The 18,355-nt window shown below is 43.7% G+C and overlaps 1 protein-coding gene across 2 annotated transcripts in view; it reads left to right on the forward strand.

Moving 5' to 3' along the window:
* The window catches only part of ccar1 (cell division cycle and apoptosis regulator 1), a 142,542-nt gene that overhangs the window by 88,828 nt on the left and 35,359 nt on the right, over positions 1-18,355 (forward strand). For both annotated transcript variants that reach the window (XM_060841816.1, XM_060841815.1), the window contains exons 16-19: positions 4,199-4,384; positions 7,620-7,811; positions 8,623-8,877; positions 11,822-11,960. In XM_060841816.1, coding sequence (XP_060697799.1) covers positions 4,199-4,384; positions 7,620-7,811; positions 8,623-8,877; positions 11,822-11,960 — 772 coding nt within the window. The remainder of the gene's footprint in view (positions 1-4,198; positions 4,385-7,619; positions 7,812-8,622; positions 8,878-11,821; positions 11,961-18,355) is intronic.

An 18,355-nucleotide genomic window follows, 5' to 3' on the forward strand; every position in this document is an offset into this window, starting at 1 on the left:
ACTAGCTTTCGGAGCATCGCTCCTTCAGGTGGTTGTGGAGGTCACAATTGTAACACACAGAATTTATAGCAAAAGTTTACAGTGTGATGTAACTGAAATTATACATTGAAAAATACTTGATTGTTTGTTGCGTCTTTCATCTGTTCGAATACCATGATAGTTTCACTTTGTTTTGTAATTTACACGTGAATTTTTTTTAAAAAGTTGCATTCTCAGGTTAACTGTAACAATTGGTGTTAACTAGACAACATGTTGAAGATGTTAGCTCCCTGTGCCATAATGTTTAGACCGATTCTAATCTAAAGCATGAGATAACAGAGTCTTGCATGAATTCATGCAGTTTTTGAGCAAAGTACAATGTAACTCTGCAAGTACAAATTCACCCCACAAGTGTATATGTATATGTGTGCATGTGGATCTTTGTGTGTCTGTCTGTCTGTCTTGAGGGGTTGTGAGTGAGAGAGTGTGTATATGTGTGTGTATGTGAGTGGAGAGTGTCTTAAGTCTGTGAGGGGGTGCATGTGTGAGTGTGTCTGTCTGTAGGGGTGTGTGTGTGTGTGTGTGTGTGTGTGTCTGGAGTGGGAGGGTTGTGTGTGTGTGTCTGGAGTGGGAGGGTTGTGTGTGTGTGTCTGGAGTGGGAGGGTTGTGTGTGTGTGTCTGGAGTGGGAGGGTTGTGTGTGTCTGTGAGAGAGTGTATATGTGTGTGCATGAGTGTAGTGTGGTCTAGGTCTCTCAGAGGGTGCGTGTGTGTGTGTGTATAGGTGTGCGTGTGTGTATAGTGCAATGGGTGTTGCAATGTGGTGTGAAATGAATCCAGGGTCCCGGTGGAGGCCCTCCCTATGGGTATGGAACTTAACTATCAGCCTCTGCTTGGCCACATCGGAAAGATCACAAAAAGATTACGGTTCATGAACCCACTCAAGTCAATCTACAACAGAGACTACGCAGAGAAACTTTGCCATCGCACCTCTCGCAAGCTTCTCAATCATCTCGTGCACCAAATCCACAGCAGGCACCACAACCTTGAAATTCACATGGAGTCCACATTCTCATCACGACCTTGCCAAACAGACAAGGCGACAAAACCACACCGCTTACACAAAGAACAAAAAACTAGAGAAACTTGGCATTCCTACCAGTAGTAGCAAAGCCCACCCTGGCACCACAGTGGATAACATTATCACTGCGGGGAAGTCTATGATCAACTTATCGGACCATGCCCTTCTTCGGCTGGAAGAGATTGAAGTCCTGAGCAGGGGTCTCAACTTTTGCCCCCCCATTGGTTCTTGCAGCAGACACTGAGGGATGCATCAGACGAATGAGACTCTGGGAATTCTTTCAAGGTGCCAGTAGTGATCCCAGCAAGCCCACTGATGAACTGGAACTGTCATCACAGGGATCTGTAGAGAAGCGACCAAAGAAGGTGTCAACATGGACCCCACCAGAGGGCCGCTGCCCTGGGCTTGACATGTATGCTCAAACCGTCAGGAAGTATATAAATGCCAGATTCATCAGCACAAGGTAAAGCAAAACATCGCACGTTCGCAACGCAACTCCATCCAGGCTCTCAAAGCCAATCACAACCTCGTCATCTAACCAGCAGATAAAGGAGGAGCCATTGTCATTCAGAATAGAACAGATTACTGCAAGGAAGTGTACCAACAACTAAACAACCAGGAACACTACAGGCAACCACCAGCTGATCCGACCAAAGAACACCACCCGTGAATTAAACACATTGATCAGGACTTTGGATCCAGTCCTTCAGAGTTCCCTACGCGTCCTCAAGCCACGTACTTCTCATGTAGGCGACTTCTACTGCCTTCCAAAGGTACACAAAGCCAACACACCAAGACGTCCCATCGTATCAGGCAATGGGACCCTGTATGAGAATCTCTCTGGTTATGTTGAAGGCATCTTGAAACCTATTGTAAAGGGGATCCCCAGTTTCTGTCGCAACACTATGGATTTCTTACAGAAACTCAGCACCCATGAACCAGTCGAACCGGGAACGTTCCTCGTCACAATGGATGTTTCAGCACTCTTCACCAACATCGCCCACAATGATGGCATCTTGGCAACAGCCTCAGTACTCAACCACCAATAACTGCCAATATCCAAACACCGTTCTCCAACTTATCCCCTTTATCCTCGATCACAACGTCTTCACCTTTGACAGCCAGTTCTTCATCCAGACACACGGACCAAATTTGCACCCCAATATGCCAACATCTTCATGCACAGGTTTGAACAAGACTTCTCTATGCAGGACCTCCAAACAACATTATACACCAGGTACATTGACATTTTCTTCCTATGGACCCATGGCGAGGATAAAACTACATAGTGATATCAACAAGTTTCATCCTGCCATCAAACTCACCATGGGCTACTCTCTACTATCTGACTCATTCTTGGACATATGCATCTCCATCAAGGATGGAGACCTCTGCATTACACTCTACCGCAAACCCACAGACAACCTCATAATGCTAGACTTCTCCAGCTGCCACCCAAAACATATTAAAACAGCCATCCCCTATGGACAAACCCTACACATACACTGGATCTGTTCAGATGAGGAGGAACGTGACAGGCACCTGGAAATACTCAGGGATGCCCTTATAAGAACTGGGTACGATGCTCGGGCATGTTCCGACATGCCACAACAAGGAACTGTAATGACCTCCTCAGGAGACAAACACGTGCTACAACCGACATTGTCCAGTACTCCCCAGGAGATGAAAACCTACACCATGTTCTTCGTGACCTGCAACACATTATCAATGAGGATGAGCACCTCAGCAAAACTACAGGTGACCCATTGCACCGCACGCACGCGCGCGCACACACACACACACCCCTATATGCAGACACTCACATATACACAGACACTTTCACACCTTTACAGACACACACACTCTCACACTTACATGTGCACCCTCTGAGACTCGACCACTCTACACTCACGCACGCACATATACAGTCTCTCTCACCAACACACACACACACACACACACACACCCCTACAAAGACACACTCCCACACTCACAAGTGCACCCCTCGCAGACTTAAGACACTCTACACTCTCATATACTCGCACATACACACACACACTCACAACCCCCCAACCCAGACCGACAGATACATACACACACGCACACGCGCACACACACCCAGTTGCACACATATACATATACGTTTGTGGGATGAATTTGTACTGCAGAGTTGCATTGTACTTTACTCAAAAACTGCATGAATTCATGCAAGATTCTGTTATTTCACGTTTTAGATTAGAATCAGTCTAAACAGTATGGCACAGACAGAGAACACAGAAGGCTAACATCTTCATCATATTGTCTAGCTAACATCAATTGTCAGAGTTAACCTGAGAATGCAACTTTTTTAAAATAAAGTTTTACACATGAATGAAATGAAACTATCATGGTATTCAAACAGATGAAAGACGCAACCATGGTATTCAAACAGATGAAAGACGCAACAAACAATCGAGGTATTTTTCAATGTATAATTTCAGTTACATCACATTGTAAACTTTTGCTATAAATTCTGTGTGGTACACTTGTGTCCTCCACAACCACCCAATAAAGGAGCATGCTCCGAAAGCTAGTGTGCTTCCAATTAAACCTGTTAGACTAGAACCTGGTGTTGTGTGATTTTTAACTTTGTACACCAGTCCAACACCGGCATCTCCAAATCATGACTACTAGGAAAGGAATGGATCCTCAGATTAAAAGTTGGATACTCTCTTGACTGAGTGATCTGAGCTCAAGTCCAATCTTTAGTAATTTTCCAAAATGATTGACATGTAAATACCCAAGTAGACTTCAGGTTCAGCCTGCTTCCCCCCTCAGGTACATCTCCAGTCAATAGCAAGGAGCTGACTCATTGGATCTAGATTGTACAACAAATATAATTGATTTCTTGACCCCTGCTACCTTCCCATATTTGGTTCCAGTGCCTGTGCTGTTGAGGATTATTCTCAGTCTTCCAAAACTAGGGTAAGAAAATTGACTAACATAGCCAGACAAGAAAAATATTCCATGAGCATAACAGGTAACGGCAGAGATGAGGTGCATGCTGGAAGATAGTTTAGAGGGCACCGGAACTGATGGGAACCACTGTAGGCCACATCTTAATGAATAGTAAATGAAAACAAAATTCTTCCTTTTCTCAGGTGAACGACCTTCGAAAAGAATTGGAAAGTAGGAATCAAAGTTCGAAGGGGTTGAAATCCCAGTTGATAGCCCGGCTAACAAAACAACTAAAAACTGAGGCAGAGAAAGAAGAGCAGAAGGAATCTGAGAAATCTGAAAGAGAAGATGATGACGAGGACGATAAAAGATCTGAAGATGACAAAGAGGTACCATTTGCAATTTTTCAGTGTTTATGCTTAAAGGTGTTGTGTCCAAAGAGACATGGCAAGCGGGGGCCAGGATTGTACCAATTTACTGTGAGTGCTGTGTGAGAGGCCATGCTAGACCTGGCTGTGGAGCAGCACCCTCGGAACTGGACGCAGAAGCTAGCAGTCGGAGGGTCTGAAACATTGCAGGTGTGCTGTGTGGGTTTGACCGCTGTTGAGGACTGTTTTATACTGGATCATCTTCTTCCACCGAATCAACTGATATCTGTGGAAATGTATCATCAAGCCTATTTCCAGGAATTTCAGAGAATTATGGGCCTCTGGGTTTGAATGTGGTTTTGAAACGTTGTATTCAAAAAATGCTGGAGGAACTCAGCAGGTCTGGGAACATAGAACAGTACAGCACAGAACAGGCCCTTCAGCCCACGATGTTGTGCCGACCACTGATCTTCATGTATGCACTCTCAAATTTCTGTGACAATCTGCATGTCCAGTAATCTCTTAAATGTCCCCAATGACCTTGCTTCCATAACTGCTGCTGGCAACGCATTCCATGTTCTCACAACTGTGTACAGAAACCGCCTCTGACATCCCCTATACTTTCCTCCAACCAGCTTAAAACAATGACCCTTCGGTGTTAGTCATTTTTGCCCTGGGAAACAGTCTCTGGCTATCAACTCTATCTTTGCCTCTCATTATCTTGTATACCTCAGTTAGGTCTCCTCTGCTCCTCCTCTTCTCCAATGAAAAATGTCCGAGCTCAGTCAACCTGTCTTCATAAGATAAGCCCCCCAGTCCAGGCAGCATCCTGGTAAACCTCCTCTGAACCCTCTCCAAAGCAGCCACATCTTTCCTATAATAGGGCGACCCAAAACTGGACACAGTGTTCCAAGTACGGTCTAACCAAAGTTTTATAGAGCTGCAACAAGATCTCATGACTCTTAAACTCAATCCCCCTGTTAATGAAAGCCAAAACACCATATGCTTTCTTAACATCCTTGTCCACTTGGGTGGCCATTTTAAGGGAACTATGTACCTGCACACCAAGATCCCTCTGTTCCTCCACGTTGCCAAGAATCCTATCCTTAATCCTGTACTCAGCTTTCAAATTTGACCTTTCAAAAGCTCGCATTTATCCAGGTTGAATTCCATCTGCCACCTCTCAGCCCATCTCTGCATCCTGTCAATGTCCTGCTGCAGCCTATAACAGCCCTCTATACTGTCAACGACACCTCCAACTTTTGTGTCGTCTGCAAACTTGCTGACTCATCCTTCAATCCCCTCATCCAAGTCATTAATAAAAATTACAAACAGTAGAGGCCCAAGGACAGAGCCCTGTGGAACACCACTCACCGCAGACTTCCAGGCAGAATATGTTCCTTCTACTACCACTCGCTATCTTCTGTTGGCCAGCCAATTCTGTATCCAGACAGCTAAGTTCCCCTGTATCTTATTGCTCCTGACCTTCTGAATGAGCCAAGATGGGGAACCTTATCAAATGCCTTGCTGAAGTCCATATACACCACATCCACAGCTCGACCCTCATCAACTTTTCTGGTCACATCCTCAAAGAACTCGATAAGGTTTGTGAGGCATGACCTGCCCTCACAAAGCCACGTTGACTGCATTTAATCAAGCACATCTGTGGCGAAGAAAAGAGTTGACATTTCGCCTCTGATAGGACTTTTTGCCTCTGATAGGACTTTTCTTCACAATATCTTTTTACAGATGATGCTAGACCTGCTGAGTTTTTCCAGCGTTATGTTTCAATTTTAGATTTACAGCTTCCATAGTAGATAAAAACAATGACTGCAGATGCTGGAAACCAGATTCTGGATCAGTGGTGCTGGAAGAGCACAGCAGTTCAGGCAGCATCCGAGAAGCAGTAAAATCGATGTTTCGGGCAAAAGCTCTTCATCAGGAATACAGGCTGAGAGCCTGAAGGGTGGAGAGATAAGTGAGAGGAGGATGGGGGTGGGGAGAAAGTAGCATAGAGTACAATAGGTGAGTGGGGGAGGGGATGAAGGAGATAGCTCGGGGGGGTGTGGAGTGGATAGGTGGAAAAGAAGATAAGGCAGGTAGGACAAGTCATGGGGACAGTGCTAGCTGGAAGTTTGGAACTAGGGTGAGCTGGGGGAAGGGGAAATGAGGAAAGTGTTGAAGTCCACATTGATGCCCTGGGGTTGAGGCGGAAGATGAGGCGTTCTTCCTCCAGGCGTCTGGTGGTGAGGGAGCGGTGGTGAAGGAGGCCCAGGACCTCCATGTCCTCGCCAGAATGGGAAGGGGAGTTGAAATGTTGGGCCACAGGGCGGTGTGGTTGATTGGTGCGGGTATCCCGGAGATTTTCTCTAAAGCGCTCTGCTAGGAGGCGTCCAGTCTCCCCAATGTAGAGGAGACCGCATCGGGAGCAACGGATACAATAAATGATATTGGTGGATGTGGAAGGCTCCTTTCGGGCCTTGGATGGAGGTGAAGGAGGAGGCGTGGGCACAGGTTTTGCAATTCCTGCGGTGGCAGGGGAAGGTGCCAAGACAGGAGGGTGGCATGGACCTGTCCAGGTAGTCATGGAGGGAACAGTCTGTGCAGAAGGCGGAAAGGGGTGGGGAGGGAAATATATCCCTGGTGGTTGGGTCTGTTTGGAGGTGGCGAAGATGTCGGCGGATGATTTGGTTTATGTGAAGCTTCCATAGTAGGGCAGCATGGTGGCTTGGTGGTTAGCACTGTTGCCTCACAGTGCCAAGGAACTGGGTTCGATTCCAGCCTCTGGCATCTGTCTGTGTGGAGTTTGCACATTCTCCTAGTGTCTGTGTAGACTTCCTCTGGGTGCTCTGGTTTCGACCCAAAGATGTGCAGGTTAGGTAAATTGGCTATGGTAAATTGCCCATAGTATTCAGGGATGTGTAGTTTATTTTTAGAATCCCTACAGTGTGGAAACAGGTTCAACTAATTCACATCGACCCATCCGAAGAGCAACCCACCCCTATTATCCAATGTATACCCCTAACTAATGCATCTAACCTACACATCCCTGAACATGGGCAATTTAGTATGGGTTAGATGCATTAGTCAAGGGAAATGTAGGGTAATAAGGTAGGGGAATGGGTCTAAGTGAGTTACTCTTTGGAGGGTCTGTTTGGACTTGTTGAGCTAAAATGGCCTGTTTCCACACTGTAGGGATTTTTTGATTTTACTTGTGGTTGAGGATTATTCTATTCTTCTAATCCTATCCTTTCAGGAGGAGGAGAGAAAACGCCAGGAAGAAGTGGAACGTCAGCGACGTGAAAGACGCTACATTCTACCTGATGAGCCTTCTATCATCGTTCATCCTAACTGGACTGCCAAAGGGGGCAAGTTTGACTGTAGTGTCATGTCTCTGAGTGTGCTCCTAGACTACCGATTGGAAGATAATAAAGAACATTCTTTTGAAGTAAGTGCATGTGTATTATGGTTACTCACTCAGACCTGTCGGGGAGGGTTAATAGTCAGGAAAAAGAAATTAGATTTTGATTTAATTCATGTATAGATGTAGGTTTCACTGGATAGGCTATCATTTATTTATCCATACATAATTGTCCTGGAGAAGATGGTGCTGAGATGTTGCCTTAAACCGATGCAGTTCTTGATTTGTAATAATACCCACAATGATGTTGGGAGGGAGTTTCAAGATTTAGCCCTAACAAAGGTGAAGGAATGACAATATTATTCCAAGTCAGGTCAATGTGTGGGTTATGGAGAAACTTGTGGATGGTGGTATTCCCATGCATCTGCTGTCCTTTACCTTCTAGATGGTAGAAGACATAGATTTGGAAGGAGCCTGGATGAATTGTTACAGTGTGTCTGTAGGCGCTATATTCTTCTGCCCTTTGTGAAATGGTAGGGTGGATGTTGAAGTTGATGGATGAGCTGTTTTGTTCTGAATTATGTGAAGTTTTTTGAATGTTGCCAGAGCTGCAATCATCCAGGCAAGTGAGGAGTATTCCGTCACACTCCTGGTTGTGCCTTGTAAAAAATGGACATACTTAGGGAGTCAGATCGTGAGTTACTCACTACATGACTGCTTGCCTCTGATCAGTTTTTTGGCCAAGCGTATTTACCTGGTGCAGCCAGTTCAGTTTCTGGTCATTCAGTGGTGAACCATTGGTGTAAGTATACTCCACTAGGAATCTTTAAATAAATAATCAGTTGTATGTACTCTGGCTGACGCCACTCTAATGCATTGACACCATTTTACTTTGCAGGTCTCTTTGTTTGCTGAACTCTTCAATGAAATGTTACAGAGGGACTTTGGTTATCGAATATATAAAGCACTGGTGACTGTTCCAGAAAAAGATGATAAAAAAGAAAAGGACAAGAAAGATCGCAAAGAGGAGAAAAAAGAGAGTGAGAAAAGGGAAAAGAAAGAAGAAAAGGATGAAGAGAGTAATGAGCCAAAGACAAAACGGAGGAAATCAGGAGATGAGAAAGATAAAAAGGAAGAGAGGGATGGACGGAAGGTACTTGATAATATAATAAACGTATGACAATTAGGAGCAGAACCAAGCCATTTGGCTTTGTAGCTGTGCCATTCTGTATGATCATAGTTGATGTGAATGTGGATTCAACGCCATATTCCTGCCTCTTCTCTTCCCACCCTCCACCCCCACCCCCAACTGTACAATAATGTCAGATACTTAACTAAGAAGGATGTCAGTCTGCCTCTACCTTAAAAATATTAAGACTCTAACTCTTTCTTGCCCCAAGGGAAGGGAGTTCCAGAAGCATTCAATCTCAGGAAAAAAGCCTCCTAATCTCTGCCTTGATTGGAAGATATCCTATTTTTAAACCATATTCCCTAGTCTCTTCCACAATTGTCCGTTCACCCTCTCAAGTCTTTTCATAACATGTATATTTCAGTAGATTAATTCACAGGATGTGGGCATCTCTGACTAGGACAATTATTGCCCATCCCTAATTATCCAGAGGGCATTAAGAATTCAGGCTAGACCAGATAAGGATGGCACTTTCCTTCCTTGACGTTAGTGAACGAGATGAGCTTTTCCGACAATCAACAATGGTTTCATGGTCATCATTAGGCTCTTAATTCCAGATTTTTATTGAATTCCAAATTCCATCATCTGACATGGCAGGATTGAATCCAGTTCCCCAAGAGCATTAGTTGAGTTTCTGGATTAATCGTCTAGTGATAATATTACTAGGCCATTTTCTCCCAAGACCACCTCACATTCTTCTAAACTCCAATGGATATCCATCATGCCATCCAAAATTTCTTCAGAACATCCCTGTTTCAGGTATCATTTGAACCATCTCTGAACCACTTCTGATATATTTTCTCGACTTAAATAAGGAACTGCAAAATTGCACAACGCTCTGGATGCAGCCTCATTAACACACTGTGTAACTGTAGCAAACAATCTCTTTATTATAAAAGCAATGTACAGCAGATGCTTGTGATCTGAAATAAAACTAGGAAGTGCTAGAAAAAAGAATCTTCTAAAGAAGAGCTTGAGTCATAGAAACAGACCCTTCAGTCCAACTTATCCATGCCGACCAGATATCCAAACCCAATCGAGTCGCACCTGCCAGCACCCGGCCCATATCCCTCCAAACCCTTCCTATTCATTATCCATTCAGATGCCTTTCAAAAGTTGCAATTTTACTAGCCTCCACCACTTCCTCTGGCAGCTAATTCCATACACATACCAACGTCTGTGTGAAAAAGTTGCCCCTTAGGTCTCTTTTAAATCTTTTATATCTTTCCCCTGTCACCCTAAACCTATGCCCTATTGAATTTGAAGTATTAACTATTTCTGTTTCCACGTGCTGATAGGCCAGCTGTGTTTCTCCAGCACATTGTCTTTATCCCTACTTTTACATTCCACATTGCATTTATTTTCCTCATCACCTACATACTAACTTTGATTTATGTATTGGGCGTTCCAGATTCCATTGTACACCATTGTTATTTCAGTCTTTCCCATTTCAATGTGCTCTTTTGGTATTTCTCTAAAAGTAGATGTATCTTCATATTTTCCTACTCTACTGCTATCTGTTAAATTTTTACCCATTCACTTTTTTTTTAGATTAGATTACTTACAGTGTGGAAACAGGCCCTTCGGCCCAACAAGTCCACACCGACCCGCCAAAGCGCAACCCACCCATACCCCTACATTTACCCCTTACCTAACACTATGGGCAATTTAGCATGGCCAATTCTTTGGACTGTGGGAGGAAACCCACGCAGACACGGGGAGAACGTGCAAACTCCACACAGTCAGTCACCTGAGTCGGGAATTGAACCCGGGTCTCAGGCGCTGTGAGGCAGCAGTGCTAACCACTGTGCCACCGTGCCGCCCACTTAACCTGCCTCATTGCAGACTCCTTTTGTTCTCATTACAGTTTGCTTTCCTGCCCAACTTTGAACCATGTAAAATGTAGCATCATGCGATCAGTCCCTTCCTCCAAGTCATAATTGTAAATAACTGAGTTTCCAATACTAATTCCTGCTTTTGCCAAGCTATGCTTTCTATCGACAAATATATTTGTACTAATGTTATTCTCAATGCCATAAGCTTTTATTTTGCACATTACTATTTGACGTGACACTTTGTCAAATACCTTCCACAAATGTAAGTATAGTACAACCATCAGTTCCCTTTCTGCTGTGTTGTTTGTTCCTTCTTTAAAGAACTCTAACAAATTAATCAATTACCTTTTTCACAAAACCATGTTGACTCTGCCTGATTTCATGAAGAGCTTTTAAGTGCTCTTTTCTTAATAGCTACTAACATTTTCCTGATAACATGTTAGGATAGTCGGTCCAAATATTCCTGCTTTCTTGATTGGAGGAGCCACATTTGCTACTCTCCAATTGCAATTTCTAGAAGTTTTGGAAAATTAAAATCAGCAGCCACTTTTAAGAAGCTAGGATGAAATCTATCATGTTTACATGTTCATAGTGAGCAGATAAATGATTAGATCAGGCTTCATGTGGTCAAAAAGCCTGCTGAACATTTGATTTCTATCTTCATCTGAAGGCCAGTGTATCTGAGAAAAAAAGACTCTGCCCTTGACCCCATTGGCAGACCATCCCCACTAAATACTGCCAGTGACATGCATGGGGCTTTTGCAGACTAATCCCACCCACCTCTCTATAATTCTCTTTCTACTGGCAATCATCCAGCTCCTACTGACTGACTGAGCATCCCACAATCTGAAAGGCGTGTGTGTGAGAAAATGTTTCTGTTGTCTGTTCATTTGCATATTGGTGTTTTTGTGTCGTCTTCATTCAATCTCCATGTTTTCACCAATGGATTTGCTTTGTGTTAGCTATCTGTTCATTTTCTCATAAAACTTGTGCTGTTTATTTGATAACTGCAACACAGATCATATATCTAAACAGGGAATGTCTAAACAAAGTATTTTAATGAAATTTTGCAGAAAGAAGATAAAGACAAGGACGAGAAAAATTTAAGAAAAAGGGATGACTTTAAAGATGATGAGGAAATGGAAGATGGCACAAACCCAGATGATTATGATCCTCTGGATGCAGAAGATGCTGAGGACGAAGATGATGAAGGTGAATCCCCTACTCAGGAATACTCAAGCATTCCCCACCACTCTGGAAACAGGCCATTCAGCCCAAAAAGTCCACACCAACCCTCCGAAGAGTAACCCACCCAGACCCATTCCCCCTACCCTATTACTCTACATTTACCCTGAACTACCACACCTAACCTACACCTCCCTGAACACTGTGGGCAATTCAGCATTCACCTAACCCCACATCTTTTGATTGTGGGAGGAAATCCACACAGGTACGGGGCGAATGTGCTAACTCTACACAGACAGTCGCCCGAGGCTGGATTCGAGCCCAGGAGCCTGGTACTACGAGGCAATAGTGCCAACCACAACATGTCACCCCGAAGTTGTAGGAATGCTGTTGAATGCCTGTGGCTTCAACAGCTGTAGGATCAAAAGAGGAGGAAAATCAATCAGCTATCCTCCTGATGATTAGATTAGATTACTTAGTGTGGAAACAGGCCCTTCGACCCAACAAGTCCACACTGACCCGCCGAAGAGCAACCCACCCAGACCCATCCCCCTACGTTTACCCCTTCACCTAACACTACGGCCAATTTAGCATGGCCAATTCACCTAACCTGCACATTTTTGGATTGTGGGAGGAAACTGGAGGACCCAGAGGAAACCCACGCAGACACAGGGAGAATGTGCAAACTCCACACACACACAGTCACCTGAGGTGGGAATTGAACCTGGGTCTCTTGAGCTGTGAGCCAGTAGTGCTAACCACTGTGCCACTGTGCCGCCCACAATGATGACACTATCATCGCTGATGGAAAGTAAAGGTTGGGCACAAGAATAAATCTCTGGGTTCTAAGATGAGCAGTGGATCTTTAGATGAGGTACATGGGCATTGCTATAAAACAGTAAACATCCAACCCTTCACATCTAAACAGTTTAGCAACTGCAGAATGCAAAACATTTAATCGGTGAATTTCAGAATGGTTTGAGATTTCTGTTTTTGGATGTTTATATCCAATGTTATAATGTCATTAAATCCAGTAATGGTGTTCAATGTGCTTTTAAACTGGAAATGCTGATGGAATTTCCCTGTCAGAAAATGTTAAATTGTGACATGTAGATTAATTTTTAAAATCTTGATGAAAAAGCATATCTCATAGCTTGTTTAAAAAAAAATGCAATTCAAGGGAAGTGCGAGCTACCTTCCAAAGTGAGACATGACATGTGACAGGGAGTAAGATGACGACAGAACCGTAGGCTACAGGAGCAGAATTAGGCAATTTGCCCAGTCGAGTCTGCTCTGCCATTCGATTATGACTAATATGTTTCTCAACCCATTCTCCTGCCTTTTCCCTGTAAACAATGATCCCCTTACAAATCTCTGATTGTCTTAAATAGATTCAATAACTTGGCCTACATAGCCTTCTGAGGCAATGAGTTCCATAGATTAAACACCGTCCAGCTGAAGAAATTCCTCCTCACCTCAGTTTTAAAGGGTTGACCTATGCCCTCCTACCATTGGAAATGTCTTCTCCACATCCACTCTATCCATGCCTCTGTAAGTTTAAATTCGATCACACCCTCCCCCACCCTTCATTCTTCTAAACTCCAGAGTCCTCAGTTGCACCCCATATGATAAGTCCTTCATCCCTGGGATCATTCCTGTAAAACTTGTCTGGATGACTTCTAATGCCAACACATCTTTCCTTAGATTATGGGGCCCAATACTGCTCATAATGTTCCAAATCCAGTCTAACTAGAACTTTATATAACCTCACTGGTACAGAGAGTCATAGAGGTAAAAACAATGACTGCAGATGCTGGAAACCAGATTCTGGATCAATGGTGCTAGAAGAGCACAGCAGTTCAGGCAGCATCCAACGAGCAGCAAAATCGACGTTTCAGGCACAAGCCCTTCATGAGGAATAAAGCTGCTGTGCTCTTCCAGCACCACTGATCCAGAGAGTCATGGAGTCCATAGGTAGCAAAAAAAATAGGATGGATGAATGTGTGACTAAGGAGCTGGTGCAGCAGACAGAGTTTCAAGTTCTTGGATCATTGAGATCTTTTTTGGAGTAGGATTGACCTGTATAGGAGGGATGGGTTGCATTAAACTGGAGGGGAACTAGTATTCCTGCAGAGAGGTTTGCCAGTGCTGCTCGGGCAGGTTTAAACTAGAATGTTAGGGAGCTCTGAACAAGAGCTGCAGATCAGGGATGATAGATGTTATAACTAGTAAGTCTAAAAGGCAGGACAAGTAGGGACAGGTTAATGAACATGATGGGGCTGATGGGCTGAAGTATGTTTATTTCAATACAAGGAGCGTTATGGGTAAGAGTTTGGATCAGTACATGGGACTATGATGTAGCTATTATGGAGACCTGTGCGAGAGAGGGATAGAATTGACTGCTCAGTATTCCAGAGTTTTGATCTTTTAGATGCGATTGAGTGGAAGATAAAAGAGATGGAGGAGATGCATTACTAATTAGGAAGAATGTCGCAGCTGCAGTGAGAGAGAACATGTTGGAGGGATCATTCTTTGAGGCAATACGGATAAAGCTCAAAAATAAGGGTGCAGTCGCTCTGATGGGATTATGCCATAGGCCTCCCCCAACAGACACCAAGACCTACAGCTCAGCAAGCAAACCTACACCCTAGAGCTACAAATCTTCACAAACCTTGCAGACACCAAGACATTGAGGAACAAATATGTAGGCAGATCATGAAAAGATGCAAAACAGCAGGGTTTTCATAATAGGTGACTCTAACTTCCCCAATATTGACCAGGACTTGCATAGAGCAAGAGACTTAGGGCACACTTTGTTAGGTGCAACCAATTGGGTTTCTTAAAACATTATATGGATAGTCCCACTAGAAGAGTTGCCAATCTGGATCCTGTATTGGCTGGATCCTATATTGGCTGGATCCTGTATTGGCAAAAGAGCCTGGCAAAGTGACTGACCTGTCAATGGAGAGCATTTTGGAAATAGTGATCACAACTCCTTAGTTTTAAGATAGCTATAAAAGAGTCAGGTTGTTGCAAAAAGGTACTAAATTTGGGGAGAGCGAATTATGTCAATATTAGGCAGGAGCTTGGGAGTGATCATGGGGAGTACCTGTTATCAGACAAGTCCACACTTGACATGTGGGAGTTGTTTAAAGACCTGATCAGAATTCAGGACCAGCATGTTCAAGTAAGGAGAAAGAGCAAAGCTGGCAAGGTGCCTTTGGATAACATGGGAAGTTGTGAATCAAAAAGGAAAAGGAAGCATATGTAAGGTTTAGAAAGCTAAAATCAGACAGATCCCGTGAGGAATATAAAGTAAGCAGGAAAGAACTTAAGCAGAGAATTAGGAGAGCATGGAGAGGCCATAAATGTCCTTGGCAAGTAGGGTTAGAGAGAATCCCAAGGCATTTTATATGTACATTAAAAGCAATAGGAAAACTAGGGAGAGGGCAGGACCACTTAACAATAAAGGAGGGAACTTGTGCTTGGAAACAGAGGATATGGATGAGATCCTAAAATGAATACTTTGTGTATTCACCAAGCACAGTGACATGGAGGATGGTGAGATTAGTATGGGGCAAGCTAATGTGCTTAGATGTTTTGAGGTATTGGGTCTCTTGAAGAGCATTAAAGTAGATAAGTCCCCAAGGCCCAATGTAATGTACTCCAGGTTACTGAGAGAAGCAAGAGAAGATTGTTGGGGCCTTGACCGAGATCTTTATATCCTCTGTAGCCATGGAGAGGTCCCTGAGGATTGGTGAGTAGCAAATGTTATTCCTCTATTCAAGAAGTTTATCCAAGAAAATCCATGAAATTCTCACATCAGTAGTTGGATGTTTTTGGAGGGGATTCTTAGAGATAGGATACTCGTGTGTTCGGAAAAGCATGGCCTAATTAGGGACAGTCAGCATGGCTTTGTGTAGGACAGGTCATGTCTTGCTAACTTGATTGCTTTTTTTTGCGGTGTTGACGAGGGTCATTGATTACGGTGGAGCAGTGGATGGTGTTTACATAGATTTTACTAAGACTTTTGACAAGGTCCCTTATGGTAGGCATATCCAGAAGATTAAGATGTGTGGGATATATGATAACTTGGCCATTTGAATTCAGAATTAGCTCACCCATAGAGGACAGCATGTAGTGGTGGAAGGGTGTTTTTCTGACTACAGGTATTGTTCCACTGGGATCCGTACTGGGACTTCTGGTTATATAATTGACTTGAATGAAAATATAGATGGGTAAGATAGTAAGTTTGCAGATGACGTGAAGATCAGGGAAGTTGTGGATAATGGAGAAGGTCATCACAGAAGAGAGCAGGATATAGATCAGTTCCATGTACAGGCAGAGAAATGATAGAGTTTAATCCGAGCAAGTGTGAAGCGTTGCCTTTTGGGAGATCAAATGTTAATGGGAAGCATTAGAATTAATAGCAGGAACCTTAACAGCATTGATGTACGGAGAGATCTTGGCGTCGTAGCCCACAGCTCCCTGAATGTGGCCACACAAATAGATAGAGTGGTAAAGAAGACAATTGGTGTGCTTGCCTTTAGTAGTAGGGGCATTGAATACAAGAGTCTGGATGTCATGTTGCAGTTTTATAAAACTTTACTTAGGCCACACTTGGGGTATTGCTTTCAATTCTGGTCACCACATTACAAGAGAGGTGTGGAGGCTTTGGAGAGGGTGCAGAAGAGGTTTACCAGGGTGCTGCCTGGATTAGAGCGTATGAGCTGTAAGTAGATGCTGAAAAAACTGGGGTTGTTTTCTCTGGAGCAGCAGAGGCTGAGGGGAGAGCTGACTGAAATTTATAAAATTATGAGAAGCATAAGTAAGTTGTCAGTCAGAATCTTTATCCCAGAATTTAAATGTCTGATATAAGAGGAAATGCATTTAAGGTAAAAGGGGGAAAGTTCAAAGGAGATGTGAGGGGCAAGTTAATTTTTACAGAGAGTGGGAGTTGCCTGAAATGTGCTGCCACTGTACTGGTGAAGGCAGATACAATAGAAGCGTTAAGGGGCCATTTTGGTAGGCAAATGAATAATCAAGGAATGGAAGGATATGAACTATGGGGAGGCAGAAGGGATTAGTTTAATTTGGCATCATGACTAGCCCAATTTGGGCCAACGGGCCTGTTTCTGTGCAGTACTGTTCTATTTTATGTGTTCTCATAGAATTGTACAGCATGATAACAGACTCTTCATACCAATTCGTCCATGCTGACCACTTATCCTAAATTAATCTGATTCCAATATGCCAGCATCCCTCTAAACATCTCTTATTCATCTCCCCATCCAGATGCCTTTTAAATGTTGTAATTGTACCAGCCTCCTCCACTTCCTCTGGGAGTTCATTCATTACACGCACTACCCTCTGCATATAAAGGATTCCTCATTAGGTCTCTTTTAAATCTTTCCCCTCTCACCTTAAACCAATGCCCTCCCATTTAGTCTCCCCTCCCCTGTGAAAACGTATAAACCTCTATAAGGTCATCCCTCAGCCTCTGACGCTCCAGGGGAAATACCCCAGCTTATTGAGCCACTACCAATGACTCAAGCCCTCCAACCCCAGCAATATCCTTGTCAATCATTTTGGAACACTGTCAGGTTTACCAACGTCTTTTCTATAATCAGGGAGACCAGAATTGAACACCGTTCCAATTGTGGCCCAACCAATGTCTCGTACATCTGCAACATAGCATCGCAACTCCTATACACTGACCAATAAAGGCAAGTGTAGGAAATACCTTCTTCACTATCCTGCCTACCATTGACTCTACTTTCAAGGAACTATGAACTTGGGCTGCAAGGTCTTGCATTCCTCTGACCTTCCATTCTAGCCGCCTTGAAATGTCCTTCCTGACTGCCAACTGAACCTACACCTTAAGTTTAAGTGAATCCTGAACTAGGATTCCAATTCCCTTTGTGCTTCAGATTTCCAAAGCTTTTCCCCATTTAGAAAATGGTCTGCTCCTTTATTCTTCCTCCCAAAGTGCATAAACATAGAATGTTGCAGCGCAGTACAGGCCCTTTGGCTCTCGAGGTTGCACTGACTTGTGAAATTAATCTGATGCCCATCTAACCTGCACCGTTCCATTATTATCCAAATGTATGTCCAGTGCCCATTTAAATGCCCTTAACATAGGTGAGGCTATTACTGTTGCAGTCAGGCCGTTCCATGCCTCTACTACTTTTTGAATAAAGAAACTACCCCTGATGTCTGTCTTAAATCTATGTCCCCTCGTGTTAGCCTTCACCATCTAAGGAAACAGGCTCTCACTGTCCACTCTATCTAACCCTCTGATTATCTTATACGTCTTGATTAAGTCACCTCTCAACCTTTTTCTTTTCAACGAAAACAGCCTCCGTTCCCTCAGTCTTACCTTGTAAGACCTTCTTTCTATACCAGGCAACGTCTTGGTAAAT

Source organism: Hemiscyllium ocellatum, chromosome 22 (genome assembly GCF_020745735.1).
Source record: "Hemiscyllium ocellatum isolate sHemOce1 chromosome 22, sHemOce1.pat.X.cur, whole genome shotgun sequence".
Lineage (NCBI taxonomy): Eukaryota > Metazoa > Chordata > Chondrichthyes > Orectolobiformes > Hemiscylliidae > Hemiscyllium > Hemiscyllium ocellatum.